A 20,546-nucleotide genomic window follows, 5' to 3' on the forward strand; every position below is an offset into this window, starting at 1 on the left:
TCCCCGCCCTCCCCGCCGCCACTTCCCCGCCCCCGCCCGGCCCTTGGCCGGGCTCGGCAGCCGGGCCATGGCGGGGCGATGAGGGAACGGCCGCCCCTGCCCGCAGGCTGCGTGGGGAGGCGGGGAGCGAAGGGGCTGCGCGGCTCGGCGGCGCTGGAGCCGGGCGGCGGGGCGGGGGGATGCTGGGCGCGGGGGCCGCGGCGCTGCAGCTCCTCTCCCGGGCCGTGAAGCAGGCGGCGGCGCAGGGTGCTCGGCAGGACCTGGGCCGCTGGCTGTCCCGAGCCGCCGGGACGGCGGTGGGAGGCGGCGGCAGCGGAGACACCATCGGCTTCGTCCCGGCGGAGGCGGCGGGGGCCGGCGGGCTGCTGCTGGGGCCCTGCGCGGACCAGGACGGGCTGCCGCCCGCGGAGCTGCTGCTCTGCCAGCTGCCCGAGCCGGGCGGCAGCGGGCATGGGCTGACCGAGGCCCGGGGCTGGCGCTGCTCCTGCTGCCTCCTGGGCACCTGCTGGTGCAAGAGCTGCCTCAGCCTGTGCGTCCTGGCCGCCGTCTGCTTCGCCTCGCTGGCCCTGGTGCGCCAGTACCTGCGGGACCTGCTGCTCTGGGCCGAGAGCCTGGACAGCCTGGCCGGCGTGCTGATCTTCACCGTGGGCTTCATCGTCGTGTCCTTCCCGTGCGGCTGGGGCTACATCCTGCTCAACGTGGCCGCCGGCTACCTCTACGGCTTCGTGCTGGGCATGGGGCTGATGGTGTTCGGCGTCCTCGTCGGCACCTTTGTCGCCCACGTGGCCTGCAAGCGGCTGTTAGCCCGCTGGGCACGGGCCAGGATCCAGGGCAGCGGGACGCTCAGTGCCATCGTCCGTGTCGTGGAGGGCGGCAGCGGCCTCAAGGTGGTGTTTCTGTCGCGGCTGACGCTGATCCCCTTCGGGCTGCAGAACGCCGTGTTCGCGGTGAGTCCCTGCCTAGGCTGCGCTGCCAGGGAAGACAAGTGCTGGAAGGATGTCTTTCGGCACAGTGGCTGCTGTTACTGTCGGCAGAGGTTGCCTCCTTTCCTGGGAGCAAGCCATGGTTTCTCTCTCTTTGAACAACAGTAAAAAGAACCCTCTCTCCCTGCTCTTCTGTGCATGCGGAGGGACAGCAGGCAGATGTTTGACATGCCTTGCTCACTGGCGTTGTGTTAGAGTTGCTCTCTTGTCTTTCAAAACTATATTCTGGTGCTAGAATCACCAAGGTGCTGCATAGCAAAATCTGGAGAACTCAACAGTTATGATGTGTCTGTGCTTTTAAAGTGATCCACTTTAAAACACGGCAAGAGCTGAGGAAAGCTCTTGCCACATATTCCTAAACTACTTAATATAAGTAGTCATAATGGAAAGAAAGAAGTGGACAGATTAAAATTCTTTCTCGGTGTGGTTGGTGTTTGTACCATGCATCTGGCAAATCCATCCGGGATGTTAAGTCCATGCACACAAGACAGGTTGCAGGTTTTGGGCAGAGCAGCATGTAGCCTCAGACCTGGAAAGGGACTGTACTCTGGAGTGGCACTGAAAGTTAGTTTAAACTTGAGTCTGGAAAAGGGTTCGTCTTGCTTTTCTTTCTACTTTCAGGTGAAGATTGGTGCATTCATTTGGTCTCTGATCATCTTAAAGGAAAAAAGTAAAGAAGAACATGGAGGGTGGTTTGTTTGAGTATTGTCGTGCTGCTGATGACAATTTCAGACCCTCGCTTCTTCCTGAGTACTTTGTCTGAAGGATCTAGTTTTGGCTGTGTTACGCCTCAGTTGTATCTACTAACTTGGTGAAGTCAGAACAAAGCAAACTGGATTGTGAAACACTTTAAATGTTATCAGTAACTTGTATGTTCTTTAACATAAGTGACTATCTAAACATATGTTTTAGTCTGCCACTTTCTTATAGCCCACCGTGTCTGCAGTCCTGATCCTGTACCCTTCCAAAGCGTTTGCTTAATTTTGACAGAATCATCTGGCTGCAGTTAGTAGGTTACCAAATACCAAATTTGTGTTTTAAGTAAAATTTAATCCATGCAATTTTGGGGTGTAACATCCACACCAAATATTTTAAATTGCTGTATATAAACTGCGTGTACTGGAGTATTCATCTCTGGAGCAGTAATCTCTACACATAAGAAATGTAGCAACTTGTAATTTCTTTTGAAGAAATACTTTAGCGATTTTCTTGTTAAGAATGAAAAACTGAACAGCTGAACCTTTGCTGTTTTATTCGTTAACCTATATTACTACAGGCTTATATTACTTAAGAAGCTTGTCCTGTCCAGCTGGGAGAGCTGAGTCCCTCCTGGAGCCCAAGGTCCAGTGTTGCAGATGAAGCTTCTGCTGTGTTGTGACCCTCCTGAAGTGGGGAGAGCTGTTGTGCTCTGGTTGTTCACAGCTTTGGGGAGTCACTTGCAGTAGCCAGCAGATGATATAGAGTAGTATTGGATCTGAACAACAGACCAGAGAATTACCAAGTTAAAATTGTTTCCTTCTTGGCATAACCCTTCTGTTGGAAACACGACTCAGCAGAGCATTCGGGCCAGTTCAATATTAAAATGATGCTGTAAATCATTGTGGTTTGTGTTCTCCGTATTCTGCAGGCTAAATAATTTTCTTTCCAAGTGGATGGTTTCAGTGTTAAAATAATAGATAGGAAATGAGATGAAACCAGATGCTTGAGTTATGCCAAGTAACTTGGATTTTTTTTGCTAATTTTAGTTTGGTTATGTTTATTACTCCTGGTTTACTGTCTTATAGCATAGTCAAATAATGCAGTGTATACTCAATTTTACACTGAGGACATTTAATATGAGCTACTAGATCACTGAAAAGGGATGCATACAAATCTAGGAATTCAAGACATTTTCTCATTTTGAGTCAAATTTAAGTTACGTAAAAAATAGAGTTTTCTGCCTACACAGACCAAGCTGTCATTTCCTTGAAATCTCACTTATTTGAAAACTTAACACACGTTTTAAGCTTAAAATACATTTCCACGTGCTAGCAACTTCAGCAATGAATTTTAAAAGGATTAATTTTTAAAAAACAGTGAACTTAAGAAAAAGTACACATCTTTATCTTTCCAGTGGTCTGGTCTATGCATGTTTTCTGTGTGGGTATTTTAAAGTAAACTGGAGATACCGAGAATACTTAAATGAGAGAGAAGGAAGGAAGTGACATATGAGGTTCAGGGAGAGGCATAACCTTGATGTGAGCAGGGTCATCTGCAGGGCTGGGATTAAATGATTTCTACAAGCACTCATTCGGTGGCATGTACCATCTGCTGAGGGCTTTTGGGAGGTTGACTTGTAGGGGGTGTAGAGAAAGATGGAAGAGCTTCTTAGGTTTTGATTAGTGAGGGAATCATATCAATTGAAACAGCACCAAAAGAAAATTAACACAAATTCCTTAGCGTCTCGTCAGCGAGATGTGAAGGTCTTGCTTCTTGAACAGTCGTTCTGCTGGCAGTAGAGGGGTGAGGTAAAGCATTTGCTTGCCTTTCTAGAATATAGCACTTGCTAACTGAAAGTATGTTTGTATTTCCCTTTTAAGTTTTGCTTAATTGTCACTCCCGATGCCAGAATGGCCTGGGCTGCTGGGGTGGGTTGGTAGCTCTTACTGATGTGTTTGCCCACGCACAGCTCTCTCACCTTGCCAGCTCTGGAGTGTTTTGAAGGCAGGTCTGTAAGGAGGCCTGGTATGCAGGTTATCATCTCCTTCCCACGGGTTTGTTCTTGGAGTGAGATTTGTGCAACCTGGTTATTTGTAGTGCCAGATTTAGGTTCGACGGGATTTCATACTCCCTCTCTGCTCTTTAAGGGGAATATCACACGAAAGAAAAATCTGATTAAAAAATCTGAGTGTTCAAGTGTGCACTTCTGGGTTCAGAAATGCATACAATGAAGTCAAAGTTGAAGAAATGGTATCTGCTTTGCAAGAACATGCACACTGCTTCCTCTGCTTGTTGGAAAGTTGGCAGCTGGTTTGGTCTTTTGTATTACTGATATTTTTTTTAAGGGGTAATGTTGGCGTTTTTTTGGGGGTGGGAAGAGGTGCTTCTGGGGGATTTTATTTTGGGCTTTTTTTTGAGGAAAAAAGCACCAGAGTTATCCTTGGTCACTAAGCCTACCTAATATGAAACACAGGGATTTGTAAACTGAGGGAAGAGAAATTATGCTGCAGTCCCTAAAGGCATGGAAGCCCCTAGCAAAGTCTTGACAGAAGCATTTATTCCTTGACAGTGCTGAACCAAAGGTGTCAGCAGCAAAGAATGCACAAACGTTCCACAGGACAAAGCCCATCCAAGGTTTAATGGGAGAGGGTTTCTGGCTATTGTTATCAGTGCAATTATGTAGTTCTTAATTGTATTTGAATCCAATTTAAATGCATTTCTGTTATGGCCTATAATGCAATTGCATCCATGCTTGGTTTGGGATTTCAGGGTTAATTTTTGCTGGCTTGAGCTTTCACGAGCCTGGTAGGCTCTGTTAGGCAGCCTGGCATACAAGCTTGGCAGGTTCATAGAACAGGTAAAGTTCCTAGAAAAAAAAATATGGAAAGCTGTAAGTTTTATTGATGATTTCTGAAGTTTCTTAGGCAGGGATGCTGTCCACTTCCTGTGCATTTTGGGAAAAGGGATACAACTGTAGCTCTAAACCTACAGTTCAGTTAAAAGGACATCTCAAAGATTTTTTCACCCTCTCCTTAGCTTTCATTGCAGTGGGAAGCACAAGCTGCAATTAAGTGTATCCACTGGGGCAGTCTCCCCTTCACTTGGAAACAATCTCTCTCATGACCCAGGAGGTCCAGTTGTTTCGGGACTCATCCAGGTCTGCAGACATGTTGCTCTGCAACTGAAGTGTCCTTAATACATCTACAGAAATGAGAGAGGTGCCAGGAGTGTTAAAGCAATCTTTGGGAAGTTTCCCAGCTCCATTAGATGTAATGATAGTGTCCTACTTAGCAAATCTTGCCTCTGCGTTAGTATTTCAGAAACTTTTAATAGCAGCTCCTTCATTCCCTTGGCAATATGGGAACTTTGCACTATGCATTCTTATTACATGGCCCAGATTACAACAATGCTTAGAAAATTCTTTTGAAAGTATTGGTCAGATGTGAAGTTCTGACATAATTATGTAATCCTTTTTCATTATAAATCTAAATTAATCTTGTCTAGAGAAGGAAATATAATATTTGTGGTGCTGGTATATATTTCAGTCTGTGGGAAGTATAATATGCAGTGTGAAGTTTGGAAATGGCTTATTGGATCTTGTTCCAGTGAATTATTTTTAATCTTTATGCTTCATTGCATTCTGCTCCTCCATTGCCCTTCCTCCCAAAAACTTTCCACTGATGGTGGTTAGAGCTCTGAGAATTCAGCACTGTGACTTTCACAGTAACTAAAGTTTATTTTAAGAATAGCATGATGAAATGAGTAACATTGCTGCTATTCTTTGGTCTTCAACATTGTACAAAACTGGCAAGGTCAATAATTTCCATGCAGGCTCTCAGTGTTAGAGCTGTTCTTAATTAGATCTCTGTTACTATCAACTGAATTATCTGGAAGATTTGTTGCACTGCTTGTTTTCAAAATCATTGTTTTCATACTCATTTTTAATCCAGTTTCCTCTTGTTTTCTTTTTTTCTTGTGTAAATATCATTTGATCTCATGATGCTTGCCTTTAATATTTCCCAGTGGCTGCTGATACTAATTTAACTGGTACTGTGTACTCTGTTCCCATGTAAGCTTGGTACGTGCACCTATTGACGCAGAGCAGAAACTTCACAGCAAAGAGAAGAAAATACCAAAGTATTCTTAGTGTTTTCTCCAGAGAAATTATTAAAACCTATAGCTGTGTGTATTATTTCATTCACTAATTAAAGTGAGATGCAAAATACCTTTGGTAGACAATATTAATGATACTCTCATATATCAGTAGAGGTATAGATGGATGTTGCTCATAGGGATCACTGAAAGATGTGTGTCTCTTAATAAGCTCGTAACTTGCCCAGCACAGACAAACTGTATCTGCCATTCTGTTTACCTGGATCCTATTTAAAACAGTGACATTTTGAACACACCTCTTGTATTATTTGCCATATACGTAAAATGCAAAATAGATAGATTTTTAGGTTAGACTTTCACATTTGATAAAATAATTTCTTCTCACAACTAAATTCTCATAAATCCAAGGACTCTGTTCACCAGGTAAAAATAAATATCTTCAGTGAACAGTGTAATTGCACCCCTAGTTAATGACTGTTGCACAGAGATGTTGTGTAATATAAGGTGAAAAGAAATCAAACCTAGTAACTTTAAAAAGGCCAGATGAAAACTATATACATACTGTATCATTGTACTGTCTTCCCTCTGTGCATGAATCAAATTTTCACTGAAGGAATGTAGGATATTCTTTCATGATTTTGCAGGGATGGTTGTGGGAAGTGGTAGTCTGGTTGTTTGTACACATAGATTGTATTTGGAGCTGCTTTTGATTTCTTACTCTTTCTTTTTACTCAGATTACAGATTTATCACTACCCAACTACCTGATAGCTTCTTCACTTGGGCTGCTTCCTACTCAGCTCCTGAACTCGTACTTGGGCACAACCTTGCGCACCATGGAGGATGTGATTGCAGAACAAAGTGTTAGTGGCTATTTTGTATTTGGTTTACAGGTCAGTTAAAATAACTGCTTTCATAGACCTTGGTAACGGTACTGTCTGTCTTTGTGATTTCTGTTGACTGCTAGATACCCAGAAAAATGGGCTCCCAGTGTACTGATTTCTTTAGATTTTGTTTTATGCTCTGACAAAAGTGTAATTCTCTCACACCTCTTCATAACATGAAGCAGAACTTACTCAGTGTTCTCTTTTTCTGATACAGTTTTCAGTGAGCTTTCTTCTCTTGCTGTCCTAGGGTGACTTTATGATGCTTGTATCCCCAGTCATCTGTTCTATTTATGCTGGATATTAAGTTTGGCACATTTAAGACTGGTTCTGAGAGCAAAGGAGGGGAAAGAAGCACACAGTTTGTGTTTAGAAACTACACTTGCTCCCCGCAATTCTCTCTCATGGATTGTGTTGTCTGCAGCACGGACAGCGGGAAGAGCTCTCCTTTGCTTTCAGTTAGTTTTTTTTTAGCTAGCTGAGGCAGAGAAGTTTGCCAGATTATGGCTTTTCTTTTTCTTGGGACTGATTGGCCCTGCTCTGCTAAAAATCCAGAAAAACACTTGCCTTCAAGGGTAATCTGAATTTTAGACTTGTTAAACCACCCCTACTCAAAGACCTGTGTGTGTGTAGACCCAGGACACGTGTACTGTTCACTGTTAGCACTCAGCATACCCGTTTTGCATAGATATTCAGGATATTAAAAATGCTGTGGAGTACTATTTCCCTAATGGCTAAATCAGAATATTCTAATTTTACAAGTGAGTAAATTAATGAGAAGTATATCAAGTACCTTTACATGACCTTAGCTCTTGAAATAATTTATCAGTAAATTTTGGGTGTAAGCCTTACCATTATGAGCATAGAGGTTACGGGTATTTCTGAATTACATTATATATTAAAACCTTCTTTGACAGTGACAGTACTTCAAGCTGTGTTTGACTAACAATTACCATGGTTTGCAGACTTTCAGTAGGTACTGCAGTAATTTCTGTTCCTCAGTTTTTACAGTCATAAAGCTGATGTTTAACAATGCTAACACAGAAAACTAAGACTAGGACCATTTTAAACATACCTTCCTCCCTTGCCCTGAAATTTCTGTACTTTTAAATAGAGCTATTTCTACTGAATAGAAATAGAAGCTATATAATTTGTAGCTTTCATGAAACATGGCTTCGTGTGGCATAGATCGTCTTGATAGATCAAAGAGAAAATAAATGGTTTCTTGATCAGATGTTATTTTAGTCATGAAATGTTATTTCCAGGGTAGTAGTTTTTAGTGGCCTTTTCCTTTTTTCCCCCCATTTATATATTTAGTTTTTTTAAATTGACATTGACTCTCCTTTGCGGATTATATAGGTTGTAACATAAGTGTTGCTCAGGTAACTGGTAGCTGGATAGCCTGAATATTTTAAAAAGAGTACTAACCTCCTTGAGTGCAGTCCTTGGGACGTGACTGAATAACTGAAGGGGAGGCCTTTAGTAGAGAAATTATTTGCATTCTCCCACTCTCTCTCTGGTGTCTGCCGGGTGCTTTGCCTGGATGAGCTTTGATGGGACTTTGATATAGTAAATAGCTCTGAAAATCCTTCACATTTCATGGTTGTCTATGTATGTATGTATATATATATATATTTTAAAAATTATTTATCTAGGGCACTGGGTTACTGGTAGTAATATTTCTAAACCAAAGCAAATATAAATATTTGGGTAAGCTTCTAGAATAGAAATTTTCCTATCTATTCAAAAATAAGTGTGTATAATATCATTGTGAATTTTACATTAGCCAGCTTTTAAAATGTGTAACGTAAATTGGTGAGGAGCATCATTTTCACCACAATGATAATCAAGCACTGGAGCAGAGTGCACAAAGTGGTGAAATCTCTATCCTTTTACAGTTTTCAAGACCTGACTGGACAAAAGTTCTGTTCTGATCTTACAGCCAGCCGTGCTCTGAGCAGCTGGTTGGGCTAGAGGCTGCCAGGGTGCCTTCCAGCTGCAGTTGTCCCGTGCCCGTACTTGTCATACTTGTCAGTTGTCTTAGTGGTATTCCAGCACTGTCTGCCATGCTGACAGGTGTTTTAAGCAATAGTCCTCAATGTTAAAGAAAACAGCCCTACAGTTAGTAATGAAGTTCAGGTTTTAGACTCAGAACTCTAGGTTCTGTTGTAAGTAATATAACTTCTTTGCCTTTTTGAAAGGAAGCTGCAGATTCCAGGTAGTTCTTTTAAAAAGGCAGAGGAGCTTGCTTCTTTCAAAGGGACTCTCACTATTGGACACCTCGATTTTTATTTGAAGATTTTATGTTTATTTTTTTTTTTCCTAAGGAGGATCTCAGCTAAAAACTTGAGTGTTGTTTCATTGAAGAGAGAAGGTGAAAGGATTGCTTTATAACAAGTATATGGAGTTCAACAGAAAGAAGGAAACTTATCTTTTCAATGTATATAAATATTTTAAATTCTGTGTGATGTTTATGTTCTGATATGCTGGTTACATTGTTAGCACATATAGGTTGAGAGCTACTCAGGGGCTAAGTTCATCTCCCTTCCAGTGTCTTCTTGCCTGTGAAGCTTTGAGTCAACAGATGCCTTCATGAATCTTTACATTGACAACTTTTTGTTTCATTCAGATCAGTTGCTTTGTATTCATTCCCACAGCCTGTGGAGACTACAACACTCTTGTTTTATTTGCAGATTGTCATAAGCATAGGACTCTCGTTTTATGTCGTTCACCGGGCTCAAGTGGAACTCAACGCAGCGATTGTAGCGTGTGAAATGGAAATGAAGACATCGCTTGTTAAAGACACTCAGCCAAGCATCAATGGCTCAACCACATACTGCAGCAAGAGGACAGTAGCATTCGCTGGAGGGGGTGTCAATATTGTCTGATTTTAAGTATTAATGACTAAGTAAGGTTTTGTGAACCTGAGCTAGAAATATCTTGAACCTTGCCTAGAAATATCTATGGACAATTGAAATGGACTTTAAAAAATTACAAGTGATTACAGGTTGTACTGTGGCACAAACCAACCGACCAGCTCTTTAATTGCACATGGGGTGACTTCTAGCAAGACAAGGAAGATGGCAAAGTAACTTAAGATGTAAATGCAAATTTGGCTGCACCTTTGGTCATTTATTATGCCTGTCATGGCCTGTAATCTGCACTTTAAGTAGGTTTTTTTCCTTTTCTCCTATAAACTGAGAAATGCTTCTATAAACAAAAAAGTAGCACAGAGGTAAATATTTTTCTGCTTAGCATTATTTATAAGGCTAAATAATTATATACAGTAGAATTTTATTACTGATAAAGGTGAATGAGAAAGTATACAATTCAATGTATGTTATTCTTGAATGTGCTTTTGCTTTGGAATTGCTTCCAGAACTGTATTATTTAGCTAATGATGGGACCATTTGGCTTTTTCTTCATTTTTGATTTTAAAAAAAAAAATAGAACCCTATATAAAGTTTTGGTTGAATGTATTTTTCTAAGTCATTACAAATGTTGCAGAGCCATGCAAATGTATTCACACAAGCTTAAATCCTACATTGTGGGACTGAAGTGCTCTTAAATTACATTTTAAGTTACACTGTGTAATATGCAAAGTACAAGGGAAAATGCAGAAGTTAGATTACAATGACTATTTGAATGACACTTAATTGGTTTTGCCACCTTGGTGATTGTAACAAAGGGCTGTTCCACGTTAGTCCTATATATGATATTTTTAATTGTTAAAAGGATGATGTTTTTCAGCTCACATGACTGCATATGGTAAGGCTTCTAGAACAGGGAGCTAAATCTCTGCTCTAAACAGAATGATGGGATATTAGCAGTACTAATTTTACAAGAAGGTGGCCTTTATTTTGTAAATGAATCCCCTCTCCCCTTAAAAAGCTTTAAAAATTCACTTTGGTTGGCACATTTTTTGTACTAGTTTTACATTTTTTAAAAGATGCAATCTATTACAAATTTCATTAGAGTGAAGAAACGAAAACTAGAGGTTCTCCTTGGAAAAAGAAATAATCCAGTAATGGAGAAGACAGCAATGTCTCTGAGACTCAGGAATTCTGACTCCATTTTTGCAAGACAACACTATATTGGATACTGCTCCTTTTACGCCTGCTGTGGACTGTTTTTCACTGCATTAAATAGACTGGATAATCTGGTGGTAACTTGTGTGTGTGTCTAAAAGAAAATCAACAATAATGCCTGAACACAATGTTCTGTATGTGTGAGTTTCATGTAGATATACATACCAATGTTCAATGGCTCAAACACACGCAAGTCATCTGATACAAAAATAATGTAAAGTATGGCTTCTTTTGTACTTACTTTGTGTGAGGTTTTAAGGATGCTTTCAGTCTTCAAAATTTTGTGTTACTTTCTAACAGTATGACTGTGCCTCCTTTTTGTAAGGTTGTAGAGTCCAAGCATTTTTGTCGTGAGAATAGTGGGTCTTCAAGGCCTTTGGGAAGCAGAGATGTGAGAGCCTCTAGCAGCCTTACTGAGAGGACGTGCAGCGCTCGCGGAACCGAACATCTGCGCGTTCCTTCCTAGCAGAGTTCCATTTTGTTCCTCAAATGCCTATCCTTTGCAGATTGGTGTTCTTGGGTCCTGTGACCTAAAGAACTGAGCTAGTTCAATGAAAGCAACAAAGTTCAGATTGTCTCCTTTCTGTTGTTTAGGGGCTTGGTTTGTTTGTTTTGTTGTGGTGTTTTTTTGTTTTTTTTTTGGTTGGGTTGTGTTTTGGGGTTTTTGTTTTGGTTTTTGTTTTTGTTTGGTTTGTTTGTTTCATTTGGTTTCGTTTGGTTTTGGGTTTAGTTGTGATTGGTTGGTTGGTTTTTGAAAAGGCAATCTGTATCTACCTGGAAGTGTTCATTTACACATCTCTGCCTCTGACAGCTCCTGTGTGAAAACAAGAGAGCCAGATAACTTCTTGATGGCGTTATTTGTCATCATAGTATAATTGAGTAATTGAGTCCTTTCTTAACTAAAGGGTTTTTTGTTTGTTTCTTGTGAAGAACAGTCCTTCAGTGAACTGATCTGAACTTTGCTCTATCTTGCCAAATGAACAATAGTGTTTTGAAGAGGGTAGCTCTTTCTTTGCATTTTTTAACTAACTTAAGGTTGTGTTGATTATTTGAAACATTTCCCAAATACGTATTTTGAAGTGCTTTTATTTCCATGACATTTTGTAACCAGAGTAACTTCACTATGTGAACACTTTTGTAGTATGGAATTAGTTCTAAAGACTTTTGCATTTTGCTTGATACTTGTAATATTTGTGTACAAGTTAATGGGAAATGTGCATTATAAGGAACTTTTCTGTACCATGCCAATCATAATTTTATACAATAAATTCACTCAAATTTCTTTAAAGGAATATGTATTAAATGTTTAAGTTGCTATGATGTAGTTGGAAACAAGGTGCAGTGGAGTCATCTTTATGCAGCCATACAAAGATAATTGCATCAAAGGAGAAACAAGTTAGACTTTAAGGATGAATTCCATGGGTGGGGAGTTACTGACAAGGGAAATAGACTTGATTTTTACTTTGTTTAATTAAATACATGCTTAATTCTATTAGGTACTTTAAAGGTTTGGTATTTGCAGCTGCCTTTTTGATATAAGAATAAACATACATGTGCTTATGAGAAACATGCTACAAAACTGTAAGAGGATTGATATTTCTGAACATAACAGTAGCAAAAGTGATGTAATTATTTTTTTTTTTTAAGACAGGCTCCCTACCTAGTCTAGTTAAAACCCACAAAGGTATGAATCTAGTTTAAACAGTATGTGGCAAGTCACCTTCAAGAATATTTTCTGGGTTGTCATGATGGTGACAATTCTGCTTTTTGTATATGAAAGACACCTAAAGGGCAGGTCATAAAGAAATACTCTCAGTTGCATGGCACCAGTTTTTCTTCTGCCTTGTGGTAAGTGCAACTGTACAGTAAATTTGTCAAAATTTAACTTTAGACTAAGCATCTCTGAGAAAATCCTTTTTTTAGTCCCAGAGCTTTATATACTATTTTCATACTGATTTTTGCGCAATAACTTGGGCAAGCATTGCTGAGGCCAAGTTTGAAGAATGGAAAGCTGCTCTTAGATTGTGTGTGGCTTTTGTCCCATACTGGATCCTTTGTGTTCATTTTCAGCTTTCTGCCTGAGGCTGATAAAATTTGAATTTTGACTGACTGAGATAACTGGAGTCATCAGTTGTCTTGCAAGTAATCTAGGATAGATGTGTAAGATGAAATATAAAAGTGTTCCCATTCACACTGTGGTCATTTTTAATAGCCCAAGTAAAGAACTTTGGTAGCTCTGTGACAGACTTTCTCACAATAATTCAAAGCTGGTACTAGTCCTGTCTGTGTAAGATGATGGTTTGGGCATGAGGGGATGTGAATCAATTGCAGAAGGAGAGCTGATGCAAATTCTGGCTGTGCTGTACAAAGCAGCTTGTCTCTGTCCTCTCCAGTCCTGGAGAATTAGTGATGTGCCTGGCAGCACAGGGGTAATGAGTCTAACAAATTCTCTCTTCATGGACATTAGCATTTGTCTTGCACTACCCTGCTGTATTGATTTTTAATTTATATTAATTTATTAGTGATAAGTAGCAAGAAGCTGAGTCTGCGGTGTCAATCCTGTCCCTTTCCTACTACAATATATTATCCCAGTGTATTGCTAAACTTAAAATTACATTTTAATGAAGTCCTAAGTTCATTAGTGTAAGTTAAGTCCTCCTTGCTGGCCGAGTGACTAATGTGCAGTTCGTTGGCTCTGGATTCTCAATTCATTTGGGAAATTAGCTGGGCCAGATTTGCTGTTGTGAGATTAAAAGTCCTCTAACTTTCCTTCTAATTATTTAGAGCTTCAGATGCATCGCTAAAGAAATTAACAGAACAGGGTTCATGTACTGGGGGTTTTGCTTTGTTTTAGAGCAGAAGTCATTAGCAAGGAGCAGAAGGGCTTGTTCTGCCTGATCCTGAGACTTGAATATTAGGTGCCATCCTTTTTGGAAGACAGTGTTTCCAAGATGTAGCTCACATAAGCTTATGTTAGTCGAAGTAATAAAGGACTAGCTTTGGTGCAGAGGTTGTAAAACATGGATCATTCAGTTAGTGTGACAAGTCTGTTTAGATCGTGCAATCTCCAGCCCAGCACAGTTCGTCATTGGTGCCTGCAGTGCATTGCTTCCCATCCCTCCTCTGCAGGAGGAGGAATTTAGAGAGCTGCAAGTTGTTCAAGCTGAAGGGAAAGAAATAATCATCTGGGCACAGTGGACGCAGTTTGAAGAGTTAAATTAACCATGTTGCCAGACCTTTGAATACACCTAAGTGCCTTGGTTCTGTAATTGCCACATCCTGTGGCAACTTCTGCATCTTACCAGGGCAGGGCAGCTGGGTAGCCTCGCCTAGAGGCAGGGCAGCATTTTCTCTTCTAAAGAATTCTAGCATGCTTTGACTTTTAGACCTCTTAACTTCTGAAATAATCCTCTGCTGACTTTTCTGTAAATTAGAGAGGTTTAGTTTGTCCTAATAACAGGGTAAGATCACCTGGGATACAAATCTGTGTGCTGAGTGGTGTTCCTGCATGTGAGTGAGCTCCCTTTGCTGAATGTGAGGTGTTTCCCACTGTTCCCTGTAAGCTGCTGCTGTTTCCCTTAAAGTCTGCAGGTAGGTGAGTGGGTGGGAGGAAGGACGGAAAGGCCTGCAGTGATGAACTGTTCTAATAACAAATTTTCTCTGTGCTTTAGAAACTTGATTGCTTAAGATCACGAATATTCTCCATGTAATGTGAGAAATGGTAGGTGGTGAGGGGAATAGACTAATGAATTCTCTGATTTTTGTGAGGGAGTAAGAATTTGCTTGAATAGATTATGAAGTACCCAGATGATAGAGGGTTGGTTTTGGTTGGACTTTTGGGGGTGGAGAGGGGTGGGGGTGGTACTACTGGAAGTAAATAACACTGAAATGGCAACAGTATGAAGCTTTAAACCTTGACTTTCTATGAGTGTTCCAGGTGTCTTTTACAGCTATGGGCGATAGTGCCTCAGAAGAAGCTGGAGTAAACACTCAAAGAGTGTTTCTTGGATTCTGGAGAGCTGCTGGATGCACACCTCTGCCTCCAGGACCCGCTTTTTTAATTTGAGCTAGAGGGGTGCAAACCAGAAGTGATGGCTAGATCTCATCAAAAGTGAAATATTTATTGCTGCCCTTTTGATGTCTTACGCAGCAGCAGCACATGGCAGATGGTTTGCCTGCCTGAAAGGCTTCCTTTTTGCCTCGCTCTGCTTTGCCTGGCACAGGTGGTGGCTGGGGGAGGAAGAGCTGTGCACTTGTGCACTTGCCATTTGCTTTTCCACCAGCTGGGGAGGCAGAGATTGCTGAGCTGAAGCCAGAGGTTGCTCCGTCTTTCATCCCCAAACCACTACGAGTAACTTCCTTTCCCTGTGATCTAAAAAAAAAAATAAATGACAAAACCAAACCAAAATAAATGATAATTTAAAAAAAGCCCCCAAACACTGCCACCCAAGAAAGCTTCAGAATGGGTAAAATTTATACCAGTTAATTAATATTCTATATATTTTCCCATAGATGTAAACTGAGGTACAAAATGATGGTTTTTCTGTTCAGACAGATATAGTAATCTCTTCCACTTTCAGCAGCTCCTGTGTGAGGTTCTGCAGTCAGTGAGCTTGTGAGGGACCAGTGCTGTGGTAGCTGTGCAGGGATTTCCTTGCACCTGATATTGGACAGAATCACTGATTTCCAACCATTTTCATGTAGCACTGAATTTTAGGGTTTCACAGCTGGGGAAACCATATCCATATGCACATGTGCAGCTCCAAGGTCATACAGATTGGTGCCTTACAAGCATTTTGTGTTGCATTTGTGTTCTGTGGCAAGGCTGCAGTGGTTGTAACACGATGTGTGTCTTTCCAGGTTTTAGCCAGAGCACAGTTGATTTTTCTGCAGCGAGTTGAAATGTATTTCTCTGACTACAGCGTGCCTCTTTGCCCCTGCCCCCACAGCAGCCACAGCAGTTTCTCAGATATTGTATGGTTATCATTTGGTTTGCAGGCAAATAGAGGACTCTGCTATTTATACATGCTGGTCCATCATTGAGCAGATTTTTTTTGGTGGTTGTCTCCTTTCAACTGAGGAATCTATCTGTCTTTTTTCCACCTACTTCGCTCAGTCTAATAACAGACATTCTTCTTGCAATGGATGCTTCCTTTAATTGAGTTGGGTATGGTAGTGTTCTTTCAAACAAGCTTGGAGGTGGGAAAATGGCAGGGTCGGGAGAAATAACTCTGGGCTCCTCAGAGCACTGGCATTTGCAATGGAGAAAAGTCTTGTAGTAATGAGTTTCAAAAATGTTTCCATAAAGAATCAGTTTGAGGATTTAAAATTTAGAGGAGGAAGGGGAAAGTTGCAATTAGTGAAAAGAATATTAGTATACTTAGCAACTGGTAAAAACCCTGGCAGCTATAATTAGAGGACTTTATTCTCTCCTTTTCAGTGAGTCATTCCATAAAGAATGGATTAAATGTATTTTTTAAATCCTTTTTACTTGTTAAAACCCGAATAGGAAAGGAAAGGGAATCACAGAAGAATGTATTAACAATGCAGAAAATGCAGGCTCGTACAGATTACTGGATATTAACCTTGAGACAAGGCAGAAATTTGCTTTTTTAAGTGGCAGGTATGTTGGTACAAATCTACTTTTCTTCATTATATCTGCTCTGATAAACAGAGGTTAAAAAGTAGTCATGTAGTGAAGCATGAGTAGATTTGTATCACATGATTTATATTCTCTTGGGGAAAAGTCCTTGAATATTCAGTTTCTGGAATTATGTGTAGAGCAGAAGAATCTGGTGTTCTCTTCCTGTGCTCCATGTTGTGTATGAGCTACTTCAGTGTCTCAGAATTGGCCAAATGTGTAGCTGTGATAACGTGGCATAAGACTGAGCAAATAATCCCTCCCACTTAGCAGCAGCTCTAACCAGTTTAGAACTTGATAAAGGAAAGCTGGGAGATGCACCTGCACTTTCTGGTAATGGATATCATAGTGATATTTACAATGTTTGAGGTACCTCTGCTGGAAGCCCTTTCCAGGTGATTACATTTACCTAAATAAGAGATGAGTTTTCTCCTAAAAAACCAACCAAACAAACAAAACCAAACAAAAAAAACCAAAACCGAAGAATCAAAAAAACCCAACAAAACCAAAAACCAAACCAAAACAAAACTACCTCTTATTTTCCCCTACATTTAAGAATTAACATAACCAAGTTGGGAACTTCTGCCTTGAACAAATGAGACCATTTTGACCAGCTGAAGCTCCAGAAGAGCAGTTTGCCTCCAGGTTTTAGCATGATAGAGTAATGAAGATTGGAAAGGATATCTAATCTATCCCTTGCTGAATTAGATCTGCTCTCCTGAGGGCAATATATGGTTGTGACTTAAATATCTCCAAGGGTGGAGGATCCAGAGACCTGGGTGACCTGGTGCAATCTTTGACCAACCTTACGGTGAAAGAATTTTTCCTCGTACTTGGTTGGAATTTCTTGTGTTGCAGTTTGTGTCCATTGCTTCTGTTACTGAACACCTCTGGGAAGATTCTGGCTCTGTCTTCTCTTCCTGCCCATTAGGTAGTCAAAGACAGCAGTTGAGTGGAAGTTGGAGGCTACAACTCCCTCGGAGGCACTTCTGCTATTGAGGAGCCCAGCAGGAACTGGAGCAGGAGATGCTGGTGGGAGGTTGGTGCTGGGGGCTTGGGTACAGCAACGAGGAAGGAGAGCAGAGATGCAGAAGGTCATGTTCTTACATTCAGCCCTGCAGGTTGAATGCGCAATTCCTTGGATTTGTTGTTTCTCTGTGATTGTAATGACATGCATACACTTGAATATTTATGTTGCAAAAGAGTTATTTGTGCATGAAGATCATGGATGAGGAGAAAGTCATCTCCAAACGCTGACCTGGCTAAGTTATAGCTGGAGAACAAAGAGAATATGAAATCCCAAGAGACATCTCAGACTAATTTTGTTTTTATTATGCTGCTGAATATGCATTTTTGCCATTTCATGCAGTAGCTTCTTAGACACATCCCCAAAACTTGTATTTTTGAATTGTTGTATTTAAATGCTTAAATTAAGTACCTATATCGTATATGGTTTGATTCCAAGATTTTCTCTTAAATGCCATGGTAACTATTAAAGTGTACTTTTCAAAGTGTCAGCTTAAAGTAATATTGGTAAAAATTATACCAGAATATCAGCTATTCAGAGCAGAGTGTTTTTCTTCCTAGAGGTATCTACAATAATGACAATTAAGATAAATGTCCAAACACTTGCAAATAAATGTTTTAAGTACAGTGAAATTACTGTGAGTAATTTTCAGATTTATGCTGCCTTGGCAACTGTTTTAGTTTTCCTATTTTGTAACCGTAGTGGGTATTTAACAGTAGCAGGGCAACAGTAAATGCTGTCAACACAAGAGAAGGAAATAATTTGCCTGAACTTCTCAAAGAAGTCCTGTCATGTATAAGTATTAGATACCCAGAAAGCAGTTTCTCTAGGCTTTGTGCCTAAAAGATGCCTGAAGCCATGTGCTAAGGGTTTCCAAAGCATTTCAGCACCCAATTCCACTGAACACTTCTGATGTTTCCCAGTGTTTTTAAGGGGGCCATTTGTGACCTGCTGTATCTGTGTTAGTGCAGTGTTTGGAGAGGCACAAGAGGATCAGAATGGGAGTGCTGTGGTATCTTTTGCAAAGCCACAATTCCCTGATCCCGATTCCCACTGATTTCTGAACTTGTCAGCTTTTGGGGATCTTCACTCATGATGAATCAAGATACTGTGATAAATGTGTCATGCCTCTTGGAGAGGTACAGTCTCTTGTTAAGTTGCCTCAGGCATGCTTCCCTCTAGTTTAGAACAGAAGAATTAAAATTTTATGTACTTTTCTTGAAATCTTGCTGAACCCTAATCTACCTAGATATTGTCATCTAAATGCAGACTGCAGAACTAGCTCAGAAGTACACTAAAATAAATCACAAATGAAGGCTGTGACTGCATTGAAATATTGGACAGTGAACCAGACCTGCTCCCTACCATCATCCTAAATTACTTAACCTAAATCATGTGGAGGTTGTTAGCTGGAGCTGCAATGCAATTCAAAGCAGAAGCACTGCTTGCTATATATGGTTTCACTTTGCTCTAGAGATCCCTTAGCATATGTCTGAGATGATGCTGAAGAAAGTAGTGCTGACACATTTTGCTTGCACTCTTTGTACTACGTACAGGAAGAGAGAAGAGGCGAGGAACAAAGAGATCAGGAAACTGGTTACTTATATATATATACATACACACATATATTCATGAATATATATATATATATAAAAGATTAAATAGGCTCACAGCTTTGCAATCTCAGGCACACAGACACACAGACATTCTGGACTTCAGAGTCCATTTCTTCTTAATCTGAACAAAGATCTTCAGCAACAGTGCAGTTTCAATCTATAAAACAATTTTGGACAGGGTTTTTGTGGGACACTGTGTCTGTGTGCTTGCAGGTCAAAAAACACTTCTCAAAATCTTGTCCTTGCAAAACCAGCCTGAAAGTCTGGTCTCTGAGTCATTTTGTGAAACTAACTGAGATGCTGCGCTAGTTCATTGCAGGGAGGAACACCAAGAAGCCATGCTGCTAATTCAGAAGTCTGCAGCTTGCATGAATATTCTTCAGCTGTCATTTGGAAAAGCTGAAATTTTGCAATAAAAAATTGGTATAAATAAGAAAGGTTTATTATCTTGTGTCAATATTATTACAGTATTAACTTCACATTGATTCCAAGAACTCTGTGTTATATTTAGATGTGTGTCCTCTGACGTATGCTTAACAGTTTCAGGATTTAATAAGTTAAAATACAGATGGCACCCTCTCTAGAACTAGATGGATTATCTCATTGTAAGATACTGGAACTGGAGAAGATAAAAGTAAAACTAGTTGTATTTTATAATTTCAGTGTAATTTAATCTTATATAAATTTAAGGTTTTATATCAGTATGTTCATATGTATGCATTAAATATGCATAATCATATGCATTAAATCTCTAGCTCTTACTTAAGTAATCTCCAACTTTCTTAAAGGCTTAAGAATATACCTAGATTAAAAAATCAGTATGCTAAATATTTCAAATGGGAGGCATGAGAGAGAACTCCCCCACTGTATCTGACATCCTCCCCTTGCTCTGGTTAATAAAAAAAACAAACCTAATTTTCCAAGTGTATTCATGTGTTCAAGGGTTTTAGATCTCAAAATTCTAATAGAATGCACGAAAACTGCTTAAAAGTTTCCCTTTACAATCATCTTTATAGGTGGCAAATAAAATCAACACATATTTAGTCAATATTAATAATTAATAAAAAAGCGTAATGGAAAATAATCCTCTGTCTTCTTCCTTCATCTAACCTCTCCTTTGAATACATGGAGGAAATTCCAGGCAGTATTTCTGGAAAATTTTAAAGTTTCACTTAAAAATAATTGAGTCTGAACTCAGCAGAGAGGTCTGTAGAGCAAGGTAAGTTCCTGCATCTTCACAGAACAATGGCTAAATAAAATAGTGCAGTGTCCCCCTAAGAAAAGTCTTTTCTTAAATGGTACATTAAATTAAACATTTTTACTCATTTTCCTGTTATATTCACTGGAGAAAACTACTTACAAAATTATAAAAGTATATGGTGTAACATTGTAGGTTACAGAAAGTGAATCCCTCTATCAATCTTTTGAAGAACAGTATGTTATAGTCTAGATCAGAATAAATTAAAGAAAAATGTTCACTGAAAATATTAGGAAGTT

At 40.1% G+C, this 20,546-nt stretch overlaps 1 protein-coding gene across 2 annotated transcripts; it reads left to right on the plus strand.

Annotated features, from left to right (window-relative positions):
* Positions 1–6: 6 nt before the first annotated feature.
* On the plus strand, positions 7–12,057 carry TMEM64 (transmembrane protein 64). 2 transcript variants are annotated; one of them, XM_041464402.1, is made up of 4 exons: positions 7–947; positions 1,605–1,653; positions 6,531–6,686; positions 9,371–9,496. In XM_041464402.1, the coding sequence occupies exons 1-3, from the start codon at positions 180–182 to the stop codon at positions 6,659–6,661; spliced, it is 948 nt and encodes a 315-aa protein (XP_041320336.1). In that variant the 5' UTR covers positions 7–179; the 3' UTR covers positions 6,662–6,686; positions 9,371–9,496. The 2 variants fall into 2 exon arrangements, with proteins under 2 accessions (XP_041320336.1, XP_041320335.1); XM_041464401.1 differs by lacking the exon at positions 1,605–1,653 and having other exon boundaries at positions 9,371–12,057.
* Positions 12,058–20,546: the final 8,489 nt, after the last annotated feature.

This window comes from Pyrgilauda ruficollis, unplaced genomic scaffold (assembly GCF_017590135.1).
Source record: "Pyrgilauda ruficollis isolate IOZ18807 unplaced genomic scaffold, ASM1759013v1 scaffold18, whole genome shotgun sequence".
NCBI lineage: Eukaryota > Metazoa > Chordata > Aves > Passeriformes > Passeridae > Pyrgilauda > Pyrgilauda ruficollis.

What these genes read in the sequence shown, in the direction of transcription:
- TMEM64 (XM_041464401.1), top strand. Translation starts at nt 180, where the DNA reads ATGCTGGGCGCGGGGGCCGCGGCGCTGCAGCTCCTCTCCCGGGCCGTG. An exon ending in TGCAGAACGCCGTGTTCGCG is followed by an intron (nt 948 to 6,530) that starts GTGAGTCCCTGC and finishes CTTTTTACTCAG; the next exon opens with ATTACAGATTTATCACTACC. An exon ending in ATTTTGTATTTGGTTTACAG is followed by an intron (nt 6,687 to 9,370) that starts GTCAGTTAAAAT and finishes TTTTATTTGCAG; the next exon opens with ATTGTCATAAGCATAGGACT.